The sequence below is a fragment of the Vespa crabro genome, chromosome 9 (genome assembly GCF_910589235.1).
Source record: "Vespa crabro chromosome 9, iyVesCrab1.2, whole genome shotgun sequence".
NCBI classification, from domain to species: Eukaryota; Metazoa; Arthropoda; class Insecta; order Hymenoptera; family Vespidae; genus Vespa; species Vespa crabro.
In genome coordinates, this window is record NC_060963.1 from 4283718 (window position 1) to 4302200 (window position 18483).

The following is an 18483-nucleotide window of genomic DNA, read 5'->3' on the forward strand; positions in this document are numbered from 1 at the left end:
CATTATCAAAATCGAGATTCAGTATAATGATCCATAGATCTTAGAGAATATGAAATAATAGGAAAATGTCAGTTTTCTTGGAAAATGCTTGTTCAAATACTCGGTACATGTAATTAGTACTCCATAATCTTCTCTCTCTCTTTCTCTCTCTCTCTCTCTCTCTCTCTCTCTCTCTCTCTCTCTCTCTCTTACAAACACAAACATACACATACACACACACACACATATACAAGAGAAAGAGAACTTTGAGGGAAGCTCGCGATTTCGCAATTTACTTTCAACTCGTCTCGTTACTCATAAACGCGTAACACGCGATACTCGTTAACGTCTCGGTACGATCGCGATATGAAATCGCCTTACGGAAGCTTGCGAAAGCCTGAGAAAAGCGTGACTACGACGTGGAAGGATCTACGTTGCGGAGCTAAGGAGATTAACGAAAATCTTAATCATCCGAGAGACGGCTACGTATTTCCGTCCGCGGTAAGGATTCTTACTCTCTCGTTCTTTCTCTCTCTCTCTCTCTCTCTATATATATATATATATATATATATATATATATATATCCATTTCTATCTCTCTCTTTCTCATTAACCATCCCGAAGGAACCGCCTTGTGACATCGTCGAAAACGTAAGGCACGATTACCAGTAAGGATATCCACGGATGAGAAGAGAAGAGGAGCGTCCTTGACAGGACGATTGCTAAGAACGCTAATGAAGCGTACCATTTACATTTTCTATCCTCGTTCAACTCTTGACTATACTACTTTAAGATGTCGTCTCTAAGAAATTTTCATCCTAACTTCTGATCAGTTCTAAAACCGTGAGTGAACTTCTTCAATGACTGTTTGCGGTTTTTGCAAGTTTAAATATAGAGTTAGAGATTCGAAAATCCGATAGAGTTAGTTGTTAATTTGTTTAAGTGGATTATTAGAAATTAGAAGGAGACCGTTCGTAGTAATATGTAAAAGAATTTTTACATATTCCCATTTGAGATAATTAATATTAGACGTTTTAATAATTATTATATGTATAATTCTTTTTGTTTCTTTCCTTTTGTTTAATAATTTTTAATCTTTTTCATACACTTATGTAATATTATTAGGAATTATTTTTTTGATTAAGAAACTTATTAATTATTAGAGATTGATCGATGTTATAGTAAAATTAAAAAATTCCATATATATATATATATATATATATATATATCTACGTTCGATTAGAATGAGAATAATAGAATATTTAGTATTAAATATTTAAATATTTAAATATTTAAATATTTAATATTAAATATAATATCGTATAACAATCATCTAATAAATAATATCAAAATTTTCTTAAACATCCTAACTCATTCCATAAAATATCATTAAAGGTAATATTTTAATATTATTAATCTCTTAAATTACATCGTAGACATTCAATCGTATTATTTCACGGGATATATATTTTTCTTCGTCGTAGAATTCGAAGAAAACAGATGTTAAAGAAAAATACAATACAGATTATTCTTTTGACCGATGAACCATAGGTAAGTACTTGAAACGGATCATTGAAGAATCCTGGATGAAATGGTCAAGAAGAATCGATAGCTCGATTACGAGCAGACATCACGTAGCGGGTAAGCTTCTAAAATTCCAACAATTCGTTTCCTTCGAACATTTTCGCGGCGATAAAGTGGACCAGCGGAATGCTCACGTACTATCGTTAAATAAGAACCTTTAACAAAGACAGACTTGTAAAAAAAAGGAGAAAGAGAAAGAGAGAAAAAAAAAGAAAGAGAGAAAGAGAGAGAGAGAAAGAAAAATAGAGAGAGAGAGAGAGAGAGAGAGAGAGAGAGAGAGAGTAAAAGCTTTTTCCTAGCAATCACTCATCCACGGTGTTGAATTTCTTCGAGACGTTAAATGTGAGAGAAAGAGAAAGAGAGAGAGAGAGAGAGAGAGAGAGAGAACTGTTAGCAGATATAATTACATACGCGTAGATCTTAACAAGAAGCTCAGGATAATTACGAAAGAAATGAAGCTTTGAGGGTTTGTAACCCCGGTGCAAGATGATTTTTATTGTACGAAGAAAATTAACAAGGAAGGATAGAAGCCAGCTTTGATGTTAGAACCCGCTTAACTTTCTGATAACATTGAAGCGCGAAACGATCAAAGAAATGAGAAAGGAAGAGAGAAGTGAAGTAGAAAGAAAAAAAGAAAAAATAAAACAAAAGAAACAAAACGAAACGAAAAGTAGGAACGAAAGAAAGAGAGATAGATAGATAGAGATATATATATATATATATATATATATATATATATATATATATATAGAGAGAGAGAGAGAGAGAGAGAGAAAAGAAAAAAAAGATTCGAAAGAGGTCTTTAAATATCGATTGATTGAAAAAAAAAAAAAGAAAAGAAAGGAAAGGAAAGAAAAGAAATTCGCGAAGGGGATCGGAAAATCTGGCAAATCTCGAAACGTTCTAAACAAAGAGATAAAAGGAGGGTGGACGGTTAGGTCCGTATTCAATTTCGTGGAAACTAATGGAGTATGTCTGGGAAGTAATCAGAGAGGAAGAAATCTATTTTCGCCGAGAGCTCACTTCGTTTTCTCCCTAAAGTCGGCCTGGCATCCAAATGAAATGCAAATACGGTGCTACTTCAAAAACGTCTCGTTCTATCGTTATATATACACACACATATATATATATATATATATATATATATATATCTTTCTCTCTCTCTCTCTCTTTGCTTTCCTATCTCTCTTACTTCTTGAAATCAGGAATGTATAGAATAAGTTTCGACAAAACGTTCGTCTCATTTGCCAGACGCATAACAAGTGGAAAATTCTACTGTCTCATCCCTTCCATGAGCATTTTCTTCGCTGTTTGTCGCCAGTACGTTCAACCACTCTTAAGCTTCACTCGTCTACTCTCACACTCATTTTATCTATCTAGCTATCTATCTATCTATCTATCTATCTATCTATCTATCTATATATATATATATATCTTTCTCTCTCTATCTATATCTTTCTTTCTCACACTTGCAGTAGCAGCTTTCATAGAATGAAAGAGAGAGAGAGAAAGAGAAAGAGGGAGGGAGGAAGAGAGGAAAGCAGAAATAGAAAGAGAGAGAGAGAGAGAGAGAGAGAGAGAGAGAGAGAAGAAGAGATAGATAGGGTGCTAGGTACGTAGATCGATACCGAACTATTCCCAGAAATTCACCATCAGCGTGTTCGCGGCGCTCGAGGGAATACTAATCAAGTTTTCAGGTGGTTCGTATTGAGGGCGCGCACCAACATCGGGTGTGGGATTAATTCCAAGTCCAATTAATAACTACGGAATCCCACTTAACAATGTCAGGATTCCAATACTACCAACTTTCGTCTTTGTTCAATGTACGGAAGATCCCCTACCTTGTTCGTGTATCTTTCCTAAAACGTTAACCTCGCATCTCTAACGATTTAACGTTAAACGACTCGTTAACGTCGACGACTTGGTAAAATCTCGGTGATACTTTTCATTCTGCGATCTATCTCTGTCTCTCTATACGATCTATTTCAATTTCTCTTTCTCTCTCTCCCTCTCTGTCTCTCTATCTCTCTGTCTCTCACTGTCTCTTTCACACACTTGTTTACCCGTTCGCATCGATAATTATCCAAAGCTCAGCTCGATACACGAGTGAAACGCGATTAACGTGTAAATCGGGAGTCAAGGCATCGTTCCGGATCGTTTCGAGTACATAATTAACTTGAAAATGAGCAACGCTGTTACAGAATTTCAATGGGAGCTCGTCTTCTTCCTCTTTCACTCTTTCTGTCTCTCTCTCTCCCTCTCTCTCTCCCTCTCTCATTTTGACATTAATTAACATTCACGCGCCAGAAATATTTTCCTCTATAACGAATGATAATAATCGTTAAAAATTCGATACACGCTCATATCGAACTTGGCTGATTCGTTGATTAATTTCCAGAGATCCCTTACTCATATATTCTGAACCAGTAAAACCAACTCACTCTCTTTCTCTTTCTCTCTCTCTCCCTCTCTATCTATCTCTCTATCTCTCTATCTCTCTATCTCATTCTATCTTTCTGTCTGTCTGTTAGTCTGTCTGTCTATCTATATATCTATCTCTCTTTTTTTGCCCCCTCTCTCCCACATCGCAAAAACGTTTTAATGAACGCGCCGAGATTAAACGAGCAGAGAAAATGGAAACGAAAATGTCTATTAAATTCATTGCGGACACACGTTGCTACGACGGTTCTCGGTAGTTCAGCATTCTCGATCATTATTATTAAGTTCGTGAGATATTGGCTAACTTGTACAATTAATGTACTCTACCTACTATATATATATATATATATATATATATATATATATATATATATATAAATTTCTTGAGAGTGAAGTTGATCTTTCTTCTTAAATCTTTGAACGTTCGAAAAATATTTTACACCTCTTCCCACCCCCACACACTCAAGAAAAAAAGAAAAGAAAAAAATAAAAAAAGACGAATATTACATTCTAATACACATTAATATAATATTTTCAAAGAATATAAAAATAGAGAGAGAGAGAGAGAGAGAGAGAGAGAGAGAGAGAGAGATAATGTTATCAATAAAAATTGATTACAATTACGTCTATAACTTCGTGAAGAATTCGATCATATAAAAAAATGTTAATAGCAAATGCAATAAATTTTCTAGGAGAAAAGAAAAAAGAAAAAGAAAGAGAGAAAAGAAAAAGGAAAAAAGAAAAGAAAAAGACATCGTAAACAATCTCGATTGTGTATAATCATATTTAATAACAATTGAAAATATTTCGAACTTCGTAAAAGTGATAAAATCATAAATTATTCTGACATACGATGTTTTACGTTTTCATCGAATGGAAAGAAGCGAAAATCAAGAGTTTTGCGTGTAACTTCAACGGCACACCAAGTAATACCTTAGCGTAAATGTACTTGTCTTGCTTATTGCCGACCGTAATTAGCGGACGGAACGAACGTGGCTGGCATTAAAAACATTTCCGTGACCGAATCTCTCTCTCTTTCTCTCTCTCTCTCTCTCTCTCTCTCGCTCTGGTTCTCATTCTCTTTCGATGCTGAGGGTTGGAGAGTGAGGAAAGGGTGGTACAGTAGGTGAGGGTGGTGGAGTTAGGGTGATAGGAGGAGCGTAATAAAGCTTCTCGCACACATTCCACTTGAATTCTTTTCACACGCAGCCAACGAACACGTAGAAACGTATTTCTCTATGTTTATGTGATACATACCTACATATACGTTTATGTATATATGTACATAGGCGTAGACGTACCTACATAACGTACATACATACATACGTACATACATACGTATAAACGCGTTGAAACGTGCTCGGTATTAAAAAAGGTGCGATGCGTGCTCACGCGAAAAGTTCATTACGTAACCGCTACTGTGTCCAAGCTGCATGATCGAGGCTGATACTACTACCCATTTTTTTATCACTCCCTCTCTCTCCCTCTCTTTCTCTCTCTCTCTCTCTCTCTCTCTCTCTCATTCCATCTTTTGTTCTCCCTTCTGCCCTCTCTTTCTCTATTTCGCCTCTTTTTTGGTCCCCTTTTTTTTTTTTCTTTCCCTACCTTTTCTTTCCTTTTCTTTCTTCTCCTTTTTTTTCCTTTTTTATTTTTTTTTTTCTTTCCTTTTCTTTTCTTTTCTTTCCTTTTTTTTAACAGCAACTACCCGAGGTACCCACACGATATAGCGACATAATTCTCTTTTAATCCTTTCTAGTGAAACGTTCCTTTTCGTTTTGTAAGAGATCCTTTATAAATTACAGACGAATATCGAGTCATGATTTATTCGTTACTAATCACTCGACGATCTCTTTCGTTTTTCGATTATTTACGTTATATCATGTTTATTTTTACATACATACATACATATATATATATATATATATATATATATATATATATTTTATTTTATATTTCGATTTATTCTGTTAGAGATTTATAAACACACACACACACACACACACTCAGATATATATACATACATATTTTGATATATATAGAGATAATATAGTACAAATATATATATTTATATATATATATATATATATATATATATATATATATGTGTGTGTGTGTGTGTGTGTGTGTATTATGTATGTATGTATGTATGTATGTATGTATGTATGTATGTAATAGGAACACGTTGCTTTATCACGAACAAATTGTTAAATTTAAAATGAAAGCAAAATTGGTTTTCCTCCGCAAGACGAATTCAGATTCCAACAATGACGTGAAACCGGTAGAGATGATAGACGTTTTACATAGGTTGAAGTTCACCAGTTACGTTGAAGTCTTGTTGGACGAATTAGGTCGGCATACTAGAGATAGAGATAGAGATAGATAGATAGAGAGAGAGAGAAAGAGAGAGAGAGAGAGAGAGAGTGCATATCCAAGATTTAATTTGTTGATGCTACATAATGTAACATATTTTGGAAGGGACTTCATATAGTCCCGCGAGTTCTACGTATCTACGTATATATCTATGTATTACAACACCAAAATTACGTTTCGTTGGTTAGGAACTCACGAAACTTCTTGGGATAACGTCAAGAGAAGGAAACTAGACAATCTCTTCTCTTCTCATCTCTTCTCTTTTCTTCCTTTTGTTTTCTCTCTCTCTATCTCTCTCTCTCTCCCTCTTTCTCTCTATCTATCTATCTCTATCTCTATCTATCTATCTCCATCTCCGAGAAAAAAATAAATAAATACAACGTAAAACATTTTTGTCGAAATCATAAGAATATTTGAAAACAATTAACATTGTTACATTTTGTCGACTGTAACGAAAATTTGAAAACGTTTGAGAGAAATGATACCTACTCGTATTTATATAATAATAATAATAATAATAATGATAAAGTGTACAAAAGAATTAACTTCCTATAACGATTTGTCATTTTTGAAATAATATACTCATACATACGTACAAACATACATACATACATACATACATACATACATACACACACACACACATATTATTTTATTGTATAGAGAATAAAATTATTTGGTACGCATTTGTTAAATAGTAATATTAATTTAACACGATATAAAGTATTTTACTATGAAATATAAAAATTTATATTACGTTTTTGTAATGTATTACACTCAAATGACGCTTTATTAAAACTTAGAAATTTTTAATAAACGATGCTGTTAAACATTTTTATAAGAAAAACAGACACAAAACATTAACATAACAATTAATATCATTTTTTATAATTAACAAACAGTGATGTGTTGTTATTAATTTTAATTTGTTTTCATTTGTTATAATAAAACCCAACGATAATATATAGCTATATAATATACAAAGTAATATATACTTATTAATATTAAATATACTTACCTATAAATAATACTATAAAATGTATATACGTACGTATGATATAAAAGATAATATAGTAATTACAGACGGTAATATAATATTATATTAAGTAACCATATAAGTTTTACGTCAAAATAGAGGAGAGAGAGAGAGAGAGAGAGAGAGAGAAAGAAGAGAAAAAAAATTGAAAAGTAAGGAAAAAAAAGAAGAAGAAGGAAAATTGAGTTAGAGAGGGTAAAATTTTACTCGATTTTCGTTGGTGAATCAAGATTGTACGAGAGAGAAAGAGATCCTGTCTGTCAGTTACCAAGAACAACGCAAACTCGAGTGATTCTCTTTTCTCTATTCGCCATGAAAGAACGACAGAAGAGAAAAGAAAAGAAAAGAAAGGGAAAAAGAAAAAAAGAAAAAAAAAGAAAGGAAGGAAAGAGAGAGAAAGAGAAAAGAGAGAGAGAGAGAGAAAAGAAGAAGAGAAAGAAGACGAAGACGAAGATGAAGACGAAGACGAAGAAAGGAAAAAGAAAAAAAACGTGCGAGAATTTTCAAATACGAGGTCGAATCTAGATGCGGGTGCATACGCAATGCGGATTGTCGGTATAAGTCTGGGAATCTTTCTCTTTAAAGCCTGGAGGCGGTAAACCCGAGTAAAAGAGTAGTACCTAGTAGTAGATAGTCAGGAAGGGGTTGAAGTTAAGGGGTTGAAACGGGTAGGACTAGTAGGACGAAGAGGAGACTACTAAGTCTCCCTCTTCGGACTCTTACTCTCTCTCTCTCTCTCTCTCTCTCTCTCTCCCTTTTCCCGAACCCCTGCCCCCATCTCCTTCTTTCTATCTTTTCGCGTGCCTTCCACGACCAGCTCATTTATCAACCTGCCTTCCATTAATATCCGACAAAATACTAGAGGGGCGCGCGACATCCCATAGAAGTCATGCTCATCCGCCAGGCACTTCCTATGTGAAATAACACGTACATGTCGTCGTGCACGTATCAACCCCACTATTCCCCCCTCGCCATTACACCCTCTATAGAATCTAAAACATAGAAGAATGTAACGCCATTTCTATCCTCGTTTTTTTTCTCTTTTTTCTTTTCTTCTCCTCCCACTCTCTCTCTCTCTCTCTCTCTCTCCTTCCCACCCTCACCTCCCCTTAAATCCTTAAAGCTATACAATCTTTCATTTTTCTATTTTCTTATGATTTCGACGAATTATACTTTACGTCGCGTCGATTAACATTATCGCGCGCATATCGTTATTTATTCCTCCAGAAATTTTATCGATAATTTCGAAGTATAATTAGCCTTAGTTCTCTCGGTTTTTTCTTTTTTTTTTTTTTTCTTCTTTTTTCATTTTTATGAGATGAGAGAAAAAAGAATATTTTCAAGTTTTATCTCTCTCTCTCTCTCTCTCTCTCTTTCTCTCTCTCTCTCTTTCTCTCTCTCTCTCTCTTTATCTATCTATCTATCTCCTTTATATATATATATATATAAGCTAATTTAATTAATTATACTTAGGATTCCTCTTTCCATTCTTACAAATAACATAAAAACAACTCTTTTCCTTCCCGAGTTGCAGTAAAATAGCTTTAGGTCGATTCTTCCTAATGTCATTTTTAAAGGAAGTCTATTTTTACAGCGTACAAAACAAGGATCTCGTTGATCCGAACACACCCTAGGAAATGAGACTGCAAAAATAGTCGCGAAGAACGAAAAAGTCACTCGCCTGGAACTCCCCTTTCGAGTTATTTTCACAGTCTTTCATTGAACTTTCGCTCGACGTTTTTTTCTTTTCTTTTTATATTTTTTCTCTCTCTCTCTCTCTCTCTCTCTCATTCTCTTTCTCTCGTTTCTTTTTCTCCATCTTCAAAAACTCTTTTTCCACCCTTCTGCAACATTTTACAAGCAAGCTTTCGAAATACATATAAGTCTGCGAAGATTTAAAATTTCGTGTTCTGGGGTAATCACGCGTCCATCATTGTATGATTCATCCCTGCAACCTCTTTCGCGTATTTCAAAGACAAACGAGAAATAATATATAATTTTTCTTCAGAGATATGAAAATGTTAGATGATTTGTTTTTTGAATTTTCTTTCGAAACAACAAATAAATTTGTTCACGATTCATAATTGAAATAATAAAATCCAATCGAATATTTCCCTTTTTTTTTTCTATTTTCTTCTTTTTTTTCCTCCTTCGTAATAATCACTCGTTCGCGTGATGGATAAATAAAAAATCAATTCGGTAATATTTTCATTATAATCGACCTTTCTCGACGCTTCGATATTTTATCATCGGCAAATAATTTACAATTATTACGTTCTTTTTTTATTTCTTTTTTTAATTCTTTTTTTTTCTTTTCGTTTTTTGTTTTTGTAACAATTACTCATTCACGTACAAGTAAATAAATGAAAAATTCATTTCAATCATATTTCGAGCGTACGCAACTTTCGACATTATCAGCGAATACTTAATAATCATTATCTTTTGTCTTTCCCTTTTTTCTTTTCTTTTCTTTTCTTTTTTTTTTTTTTTGCAATAATTACTCATTTGTGTTCAAACGTATAAATAAAAATTAAAGTTAATGAAATTTAAAATACGGTTTTAAAATGAATGCATATACCTTAGTCACTCATCGATATTCTCAAGTAATTAAAGTTTTCTCTCTTTAGCGTCGTTTTATTTACTTGCTAATCGACGAGCTAACTTTCAACCTCGTTTTAATACAAGCTTATCCGTACCTTTTAATGCGATAATTAATCTTGGATCACTTCGACGTATATCGCGTTTGACCGTCATCCTATCCTTTTACTTCTTGCCTTCTCCTCTCTTTTAAAAATTGCATTAAGGTTTTGCACGTAATTCGAGCTAGACGGTCTAACGATATGACGGGCACTTTATTGTCCGAAGAATTTCATATCTTCTTCCTGATGACACCAGAGAAAAAGAACATTAGATATTATCCGATATATAAGTGACATAACTACAATACATATATATATATATATATATATATATATATATATAAAAATAGAATATATTTCTTATATTAAATATAATAATAAATTGTAGATATATTATATATAAGGAGTAAACGCATTATTATTATTATAAATTATGATAAACAATGAAAATAATAATAATAATAATAATTTACTTTGTTTATATGTATTATTTAATGATATTAAAATTTATTTCTATTCGGCCATAAACTAGCCAATATTTTTAAAGATTTTTCTTTTTTTATTTCTTTTATTATATCTTTCTCTCTTTCTTTCTTTCTTGTTTTTCTTTTTTTCTTTTCTTTTTTTTTTTTGTTATTTTCATTTATTACATCTTAAACCGCTTTCGCTCTACTTTCTCGTATCTTCCATTTTATCTAAGATCGCAAATATTCGAAAACTTTACGATTCTCTCCAAGGACAAAGAAATCTCTGCGACTATAAATTTTTTTTTTTTTTCATTCTTTCTATAATACATGATCTTTGACTTATAATCTTTCATGTGAAAAAAGAAAAAAAAAAAGCAAAACGAAAATAAAACAATAGAAAACACCATTGCAGGTTAAAATTTTGTTCACGATAAATAAAGCAGAAAAAAAGGTAAATTCTCAAAATGCATTAATCCTTCGTATTGTCTGTACGGATTAAGAAAGGAATATAATACTTAAGTCCTTTTTTGTTCCTTTTTATTTCCTATTTATTTATTTATATATGTATACATATATATATATATATATATATATATATATATATATATATATATATATACATACGAGAAAAGCAACTTTGCTTCCCGATTATGAAAGATTAAAACGTATTTTTGTTTTCATAAAATTAGTATGGAACATCAGTGCCAACTATTTTGTCGTGACGATAAACTAAGTATAAGATTATATTAAACCGTCGACGATAGTAACGAAAAACGATATATATATATAATATATAATATGATGATTTATCTTTACTCAATGAATTTCGACCTACCGTTATAAAACTTTCATAAAATTTTTCTGGATTGACAAAAAATATAAACATTGTGATTAAATATCAGATCACATTGGTTTCAAATGGTTTAATCGAAAAATAAATAAATAAATAAATATATATATATATATCAGAAAGAAATTTGAGTTCGTCCTATTAATCGATATAGAATTACATTAAGCTATCTGCCATTTCAACAAATCAAATTTGCATTCCTTCAAACGAAATAATTGAAACGTACATATAGTTGAAACGAAATTAATATAAATATATTAGAAATTAATATAAATAAATTATTTATAATAGAATGTATAAAAAGCATTGACGTAAACGTTCGAAATGTTTTTTTTTTATTTTCTATTTTTTCTCTTTTTCTTTTTTTTTTTTTCATTCACGATATTTCAATCGTATTATACATTAAGCGTGGTTCATATTATTTAAACATGTAAATCCTATAAGATCTTATTTTAACAACATCCTAATCTGGGAATACGAAAAATGATCTAAAATCTTTTCTTGATCCTGTACCCTTCCAATCACAGAGTACATATATACATATAATCTCTTGATGCTATGCATGATACTTAATATAGTGATTATGTATTATACCGTACTATATTTATCCTGCTTTCTTCGATACTCTTTTATAAATTCTATCATTTATCGTCGATAAAAGTGACGATCAAAAATACGTAATATCTTATACGTTAACAATTTTCTAACCTTGTTCTAATCCGATACGATGAATACACGTAGTATTAAATATTCATTAATTTTCATGACGATTATGATATATTTCGATTACGTCGATACTGTTACGACTAATATTGACATATTGGAGAGTAAAACGGATGATAATATTGAAATTGGTCCTATACCAATGACAGAACAAATTATGCAACATAATATAAGTATAGTTGATATACCGGACGTTGACGACGATGTTACCCTGTCTCCTGAACCAAACTGGGACGCGAAGGAAGTTATAAAGGACGTTGCGTACTTCATTCGAGCTCATAAGTTTCAGGTAGCGTCTCCTATAAGCTATTTCGTTTAAGTCGCTTTTATGGAAAGACGTCACGAAAGGTAAGTACTACAACTTTGCCTTGTATTCAAACCACTCGAAATTGTTAATTAGAGAAGGACTCGTGAAAGTTGAAACGAACTTTACTCGTAGATACTCTACTACTGCTATACTTACTACTTTCCTTTACAATTCTTCGTAATTTAAAACGTCTTGAGAAAGATTCCCTCTTTGACATATATATCTAAATCATTTTGATAAACATCAAAATCGTTTAAGCTTAAATGTAATATTAAATAATTTCATTTAATTAATGTAACATTGATGAAATCTATATGTAATAATTTTGATTATACTCGTGAAAACCTTTCTCTTTTTTTCTTGGTACATAATTATAATGGAAAAATAATCATTTCTAATTTGATATAACAATTATTGCAAATATAAATCATGTATTATATATAACTATATTTATATCTATCTATCTATATATGTGTATATATATATATATATATATATATATATATATATATATATATATATATGTATACATAAAGATAGATGTATGTGTGTATATATAATATACAAAGATTCGATAAATTAATTTCATTAATACATCAATTCTAGATAGCAATTTCTAAATGTAATAGTTCAAAAAGATTCGAACTCGATTTTCCTGTAAAATTATGAGAAAGATTTCAAAAGAAAAAAAAAAGAAAAAAAAATAGAACTGTATTTTTTGTTTTTTTTTTTCTTCATTTCTTTCTTTCTTTTCTTTTTGTAAACTACATCGATCAAATTACTAGGAGTTATCACTTTCCATATTTTTCTATTTTTTTCTTTCCTTTTTTTTTTTTTTGATCTTTTTCTCTCTCCTTTTTTTTTGTTTCTTTTTCCCTTTTTCTTCGTTTGAAGGATTATGATCGACGTTATTACAAGAGCATCGAGGAAGTTCGCAGTCATTTGTATGAGGAATTTCCGAATCCAACATTGAGATCCGTACACTGGGAGGTACGCAAACACTGTCAGGCGAGCTTTGTCGAGTGTTTGAAATATCTCGGAAGGATCATTAAGCTCACTGGCCTGAGGCGCGAAGACGACACCGTCACGGTCATGAAAGAGCAGAAGTGGAGTCTGGCAAACAATACCGAGCAGATTCTCAACGTTCAAAGGGACTGCGTGGAGGCCCAGAGGCAGGACAATCTAACCATGCGTCCCTTTCAAGGCCCAATCGGCAAGTTACGAGAAAACTTTTTCCTTTTACTGACGAGAGTTTTGCCAATTCATCGGATTCCCATTATCCAAAAGGGAATATTATATATATATATATACATATAATATCTTGTTACGAATAATCGGGATCGTTTTGTGTTATAAATAAAATTCGACTTTTATCCGTAAAAAAAATGCGAGAAAAGAAAAAAAAAAAGAAAAGAGAAAGAATTCGATATAAAATGCAATACTCGAAGACTTTCGTTCATTCTGTTCATTGATTAATTTTAATTAGAAAATCAAGATATGGATTATATTAATAAATCAGACTTAATTATGAAGGATAAATGAAAAGTTTCGGAACAATTGTAAAAAATTTACGATTAGTCTTTTTTCGAGACTTCTTTTTTTTTGGGGGGGCGAACTTCTTTTTTTGCATTCTTTACATCCCACTAGAAATAGTTTGACCTATTCAATGTATATATTGTACATTTACATATGTGCGCAATCAAAGGAACAAAATATTTTGTTCTCTTTTTCGTCGCGTTCATTCAAATTTTGTCTTCTAGCTTTGAATATAAAAAAAAAAAAAAGAAAGAAAGAAAAAAATAACAAAATAAAATCAAGAACTAGATTGATCTTTCGTTCCATTTCCTAGAACGTTTCCAATGGCGTACCAGCGTCAGTTATTACATGTGTTGGTACACAATGATGGGTGTTCAAGAACTGGCCAACTTTGGCGAATCCTGCGACAATTTCGCCAACTGTCTCGACGAATATGGTCCAAGTAATAAGGATCCAAGGGCCGACGATGCAAAACCTTTCGCTTGCGCTCTCTACAGTTTCTGTCCAGATCACTGTTGCCCCATGAAGCACATCTGGCACATGAGAGATTGTTTCCAGTCGAATCAGAATCCTTGCTACGATGTAAACTTTCCAGGTACATTGAGAATCAAACAAATATTCTTTCATTTCTTTCTTTCTTCTTCTGTCTCTATCTCATTTTCTTTTTCATTTATTAATAATAGACAAGTGTATGAATTAAATCGATTAAATATATACAAGTCTATCATATCGTACAAAACAACGAGGAGATAGACGAAGAATCTGACGATCTTATGAATGATGGGAAAAAAAAACAAAAAAAAAAAAAAACAATCACATTAACCCCCTTTAATTTCTTCCCCCCTTTTTTTTATTTCTCCTGTTGTCATTAAACGTTAAAATGATAATTTATCCGTGAGTTAATTCCTTTTGCGACAATATCTCGTTCGACAAACTCACTTTTCGTTCATCTTTCTTAAGGATTGGATTTCTTTTCTTTTCTTTTTTTTTTTTTTTTGTAAATTCATATTTAAACATAAAGAGAAGAAAGAAAGAAAGAAAAGATCCATTCTATTGCCTAGTTTCAAAATGATTAAATTGATGTTGATTTATTTTTTTTCTTTTTTTTTTTATTTTCTTTTTTTACAGGACACAGAGAGTGCCTGTTGGATCGTGAAAAAAATCGTGATTTCTTTTCCCTTAAAACGAATCGAATAAACGTTAGCTGCGAGTGCCCGGAAACGGGTTACGAGTGGTCTTCGAGATTTGGTCTATGCGTCGACGTAAACGAATGTACCCGTGGGATTCACAATTGCACGTACGAGAACGGCGAGAGCTGCATTAATCTGCCCGGTCATTTCGACTGCATCTGCCGGTACGGTTACGTGTACAGCTTGAACAAGGGCCATTGCGTTCTGAGCATGACGATCAAAAATGCATTAAGAGTCGAAACGATCGAACCAACTGTCACGAAGAGAAGTATTCTCGATAGGATCGTCGACGTCATTGGTCCACCCTCTTTTTCTAACCCCACCACTTTGATCATTCCTAAGTTACGATTTAATACAATCCTTTCTTTGTCCCTTACTTTAACGATATTTACGTATCTTTTTTCTTGTTTGTTCTTCGAACATGTGCACTGATCTATCTCTATAGGATAGATTTATTTCTATAATTTTTCCATTTTTTTTTCTCTCTACTTCTTTTTTTCTTCTTTTTTTTTTTTCTTTTTTCATCAGATACTCCTTTAAGCTAATCCTTCGTTCGTTTTTTTTTTTATCCTTTTTCTTTTTATTTTTTCGATTAGATCATAAAACTAATTGCAGTACTCGTAATCGTCTCGTAAAAGATTAAAATTCAAAGTAATTAATATATTTTTAAATCATTTCAGAAATTTCGAACGTTCTAAAAACTTTTGAATCACCACTGTGTATATAGAATACGACGATTACAAATTTAACAAATGTTGTTTTTTTTTTTCCTTTTGTTTTTTTTTCTACAACTCTATAAACTTACAACAAAAGTAATCAAATCGTTCATCGAGGGAAAACGAGATTAAATATGTAAAGTAAATATGTAAAAAAAGAAAAACAAAGAAAAAAAAATTATATATATATATATATATATATATATTTGCAAACCATTTGCAAATCATAAATTATAAATATATTCATGTATTATGATAATATAAATCAATATCAATACGAACGATTATTATTCGTTCAAATAATGGAATTGAAAATATTTTTAGAATGTTTCATCTAAAATATTCACAGCCACAATAACCAACGATAACTTTCTACCTATTGTATTTCGAAATTTGTTCCTTTTTTTTTTTTTTTTTTTCATAGTTCCTTTTTTAATTTCCTCGATCTATGCAACCTATTATTTTTCGAAACAAGAGCAATGTCGAAAAGTAATCTACATATAGAAAATATACGTGGTATAGAAAATTTTTGATATGGTAACTAGTAAACGCGAACCATTATCGATGAGCACGACCATACGATAGATATATGTATCATATTGTTTTTATAAATAATATAGATGGTATATTTGTTTACTGATATAAAAGAGAAAGTTTGGTGATTTATGGGTGAGAAAAAGAACAAAAGAAACCGAAAAAAAAAAAGAACAAAAAATAAATAACTGAATCAAATGAGCACATATTTTGTAATATACATAATGATGAATTATATAATACATTTTTCCATAATCATTTAGATATTAGCCTAAGTCGTTCAAGTAATATCAGCTTAAGGATTTCAAATCGGCTTTATGTATGTATATATCTATGTATATATAGACATGTACATTTCGTAATTCGTAATAACAGAAAATTACAATCGAATATATGCATACGTTTGAGCTCGTACGTGCGTTTGTAAATATGTTCACTCCATATATTTTTTCTGTCTATTCTTTTTTTTGTTTTTCTTACTTTCCTTCTTCTTCTTTTTTTTTTTTTTTTTTTTGTCATTTTGTTGACCCTATTACGTATTCACACGTTATCCAACGTATTAGTTAATCTAATCCAATTAGAAAACATCATATAAGGAACTCTCATATGCAATACGTTACTTTGATAATTAAAGTTTCTCGATCAACGTAAGCTAACTTGTATAAAGTTTAACGATCGACGTGCCTCAATAGATGATTACATATATTAACGATAACGAATCGTCAAAAAGTTTTATATCTTAAGTATATCATAATTAGAAGCATAACTCACCGATCTTTCGTTATTGTAGATACACTACTTAAGTTAGACTTTTCGAAACTCAAGAGTCTTACCGAGTATTAAATCGAGAAGCAGCAACAAGTAGCTCGTCAGTAATACTATAGAAGTATAGAATATCGTTCTGCAATATTCGACGGTCGTTGATCCTTCAAGTTTTTACTGTTTTACACTTTCACTCGACGAACGTAACTTTACCCAGGGAGATATGCAATATTGAAATAGAAGGAAAGAGGAAAAAAATTAGAAAAAAAAAAAAAAAAAAAAAAAAATAGAAAAAGATATGTAAAGGAAAACTTTTAGATTTTTTTTCTTTTTTTTTCTTCTAATTTTTCTCTTTTTTTATATGTGTACACGCGCAATATGTAACATCATTATGTTACATACTTATGATTTTTCTTCTCCCTTTGTCTTCTTTATTTTTTCCTTCTTTCTTTCTTTTTTTCTGCTTTTTTTTTTTTATTACCTTTGTCCTGGTATTACAAGTGCGTAAAAAATCTAATTTAAAATGCATAAGACGAGAAAAAGTATAGTAGTAATAAAGTGAAATAATTATCACACTTGTTACCACTAGTAGTAGTTTGCACTACTCTAATATGTATTACTAGTAAAATTTGCAAAAATAAACGCAAAGAGGTAATTAAAAAAGATTCATTACTGCAGGAAAATGTTCATTTTGTTAACAATACAATTTTGTTAACATACTACTATATCAACTTTTTCTATTGTTGTCCTCTCTCTCTCTCTCTCTATATATATATATATACATACATACATACATATATATATATATATATATATATATATAAATACATACAAATATACAAGCACGTATGTATATACGTACGTATGTATGTATGTATTTTGAAATATACTCGAAAAATTCGTTAATGAAAATACACCATAAATATACAATAGTATTTACGATTACGATAGTATGTACCGTTTGAATGAAAGAAAATGAAAAAAAAAAATAATTCCAAACCATAAATATTTTTCTATCTTTGAAATATCAATGTATATAAAAAGTATGCTAACGATCGTTAGAGCGCTTACTTCACTAGAAGTAAAAAAATCTTTGTACTTTTTTTTAAAAAGCAAACCAACGCCGGCTATTTAACCAACGTTCAAGCCTTATATTATCTTAATAAATTTGCATAATAGCTTATGCACATTTCAATCATTTGCGCTTTTATGTAATAAGAACACGATCATTATTATTATCTATACATATTCATATACAACTATCTCTATGTATATTTGTTTACGAATAAAAAGTTTCATTATAATTTTTAATAATTTATCTAGAATATAATAAAATAATTTTCATAATGATA

General features: G+C 31.1%; 1 protein-coding gene across 1 annotated transcript; it reads left to right on the forward strand.

Annotated features, from left to right (window-relative positions):
• The first annotated feature begins 12135 nt into the window (after positions 1–12135).
• On the forward strand, positions 12136–15551 carry LOC124426754. Its single transcript, XM_046968830.1, has 4 exons — positions 12136–12375; positions 13288–13606; positions 14243–14524; positions 15058–15551. Exons 1-4 carry the CDS (start codon positions 12136–12138, stop codon positions 15549–15551), a joined length of 1335 nt encoding a protein of 444 aa, XP_046824786.1.
• The last annotated feature ends 2932 nt before the right edge of the window (positions 15552–18483 follow it).

Excerpts from the sequence above, each read along its gene's own strand:
- LOC124426754 (XM_046968830.1), top strand. The coding sequence starts at position 12,136 with ATGATATATTTCGATTACGTCGATACTGTTACGACTAATATTGACATA. Across the intron at positions 12,376-13,287 it reads TTCGAGCTCATAAGTTTCAG|GATTATGATCGACGTTATTA; the intron begins GTAGCGTCTCCT and ends CTTCGTTTGAAG. Across the intron at positions 13,607-14,242 it reads TCCCTTTCAAGGCCCAATCG|AACGTTTCCAATGGCGTACC; the intron begins GCAAGTTACGAG and ends TCCATTTCCTAG.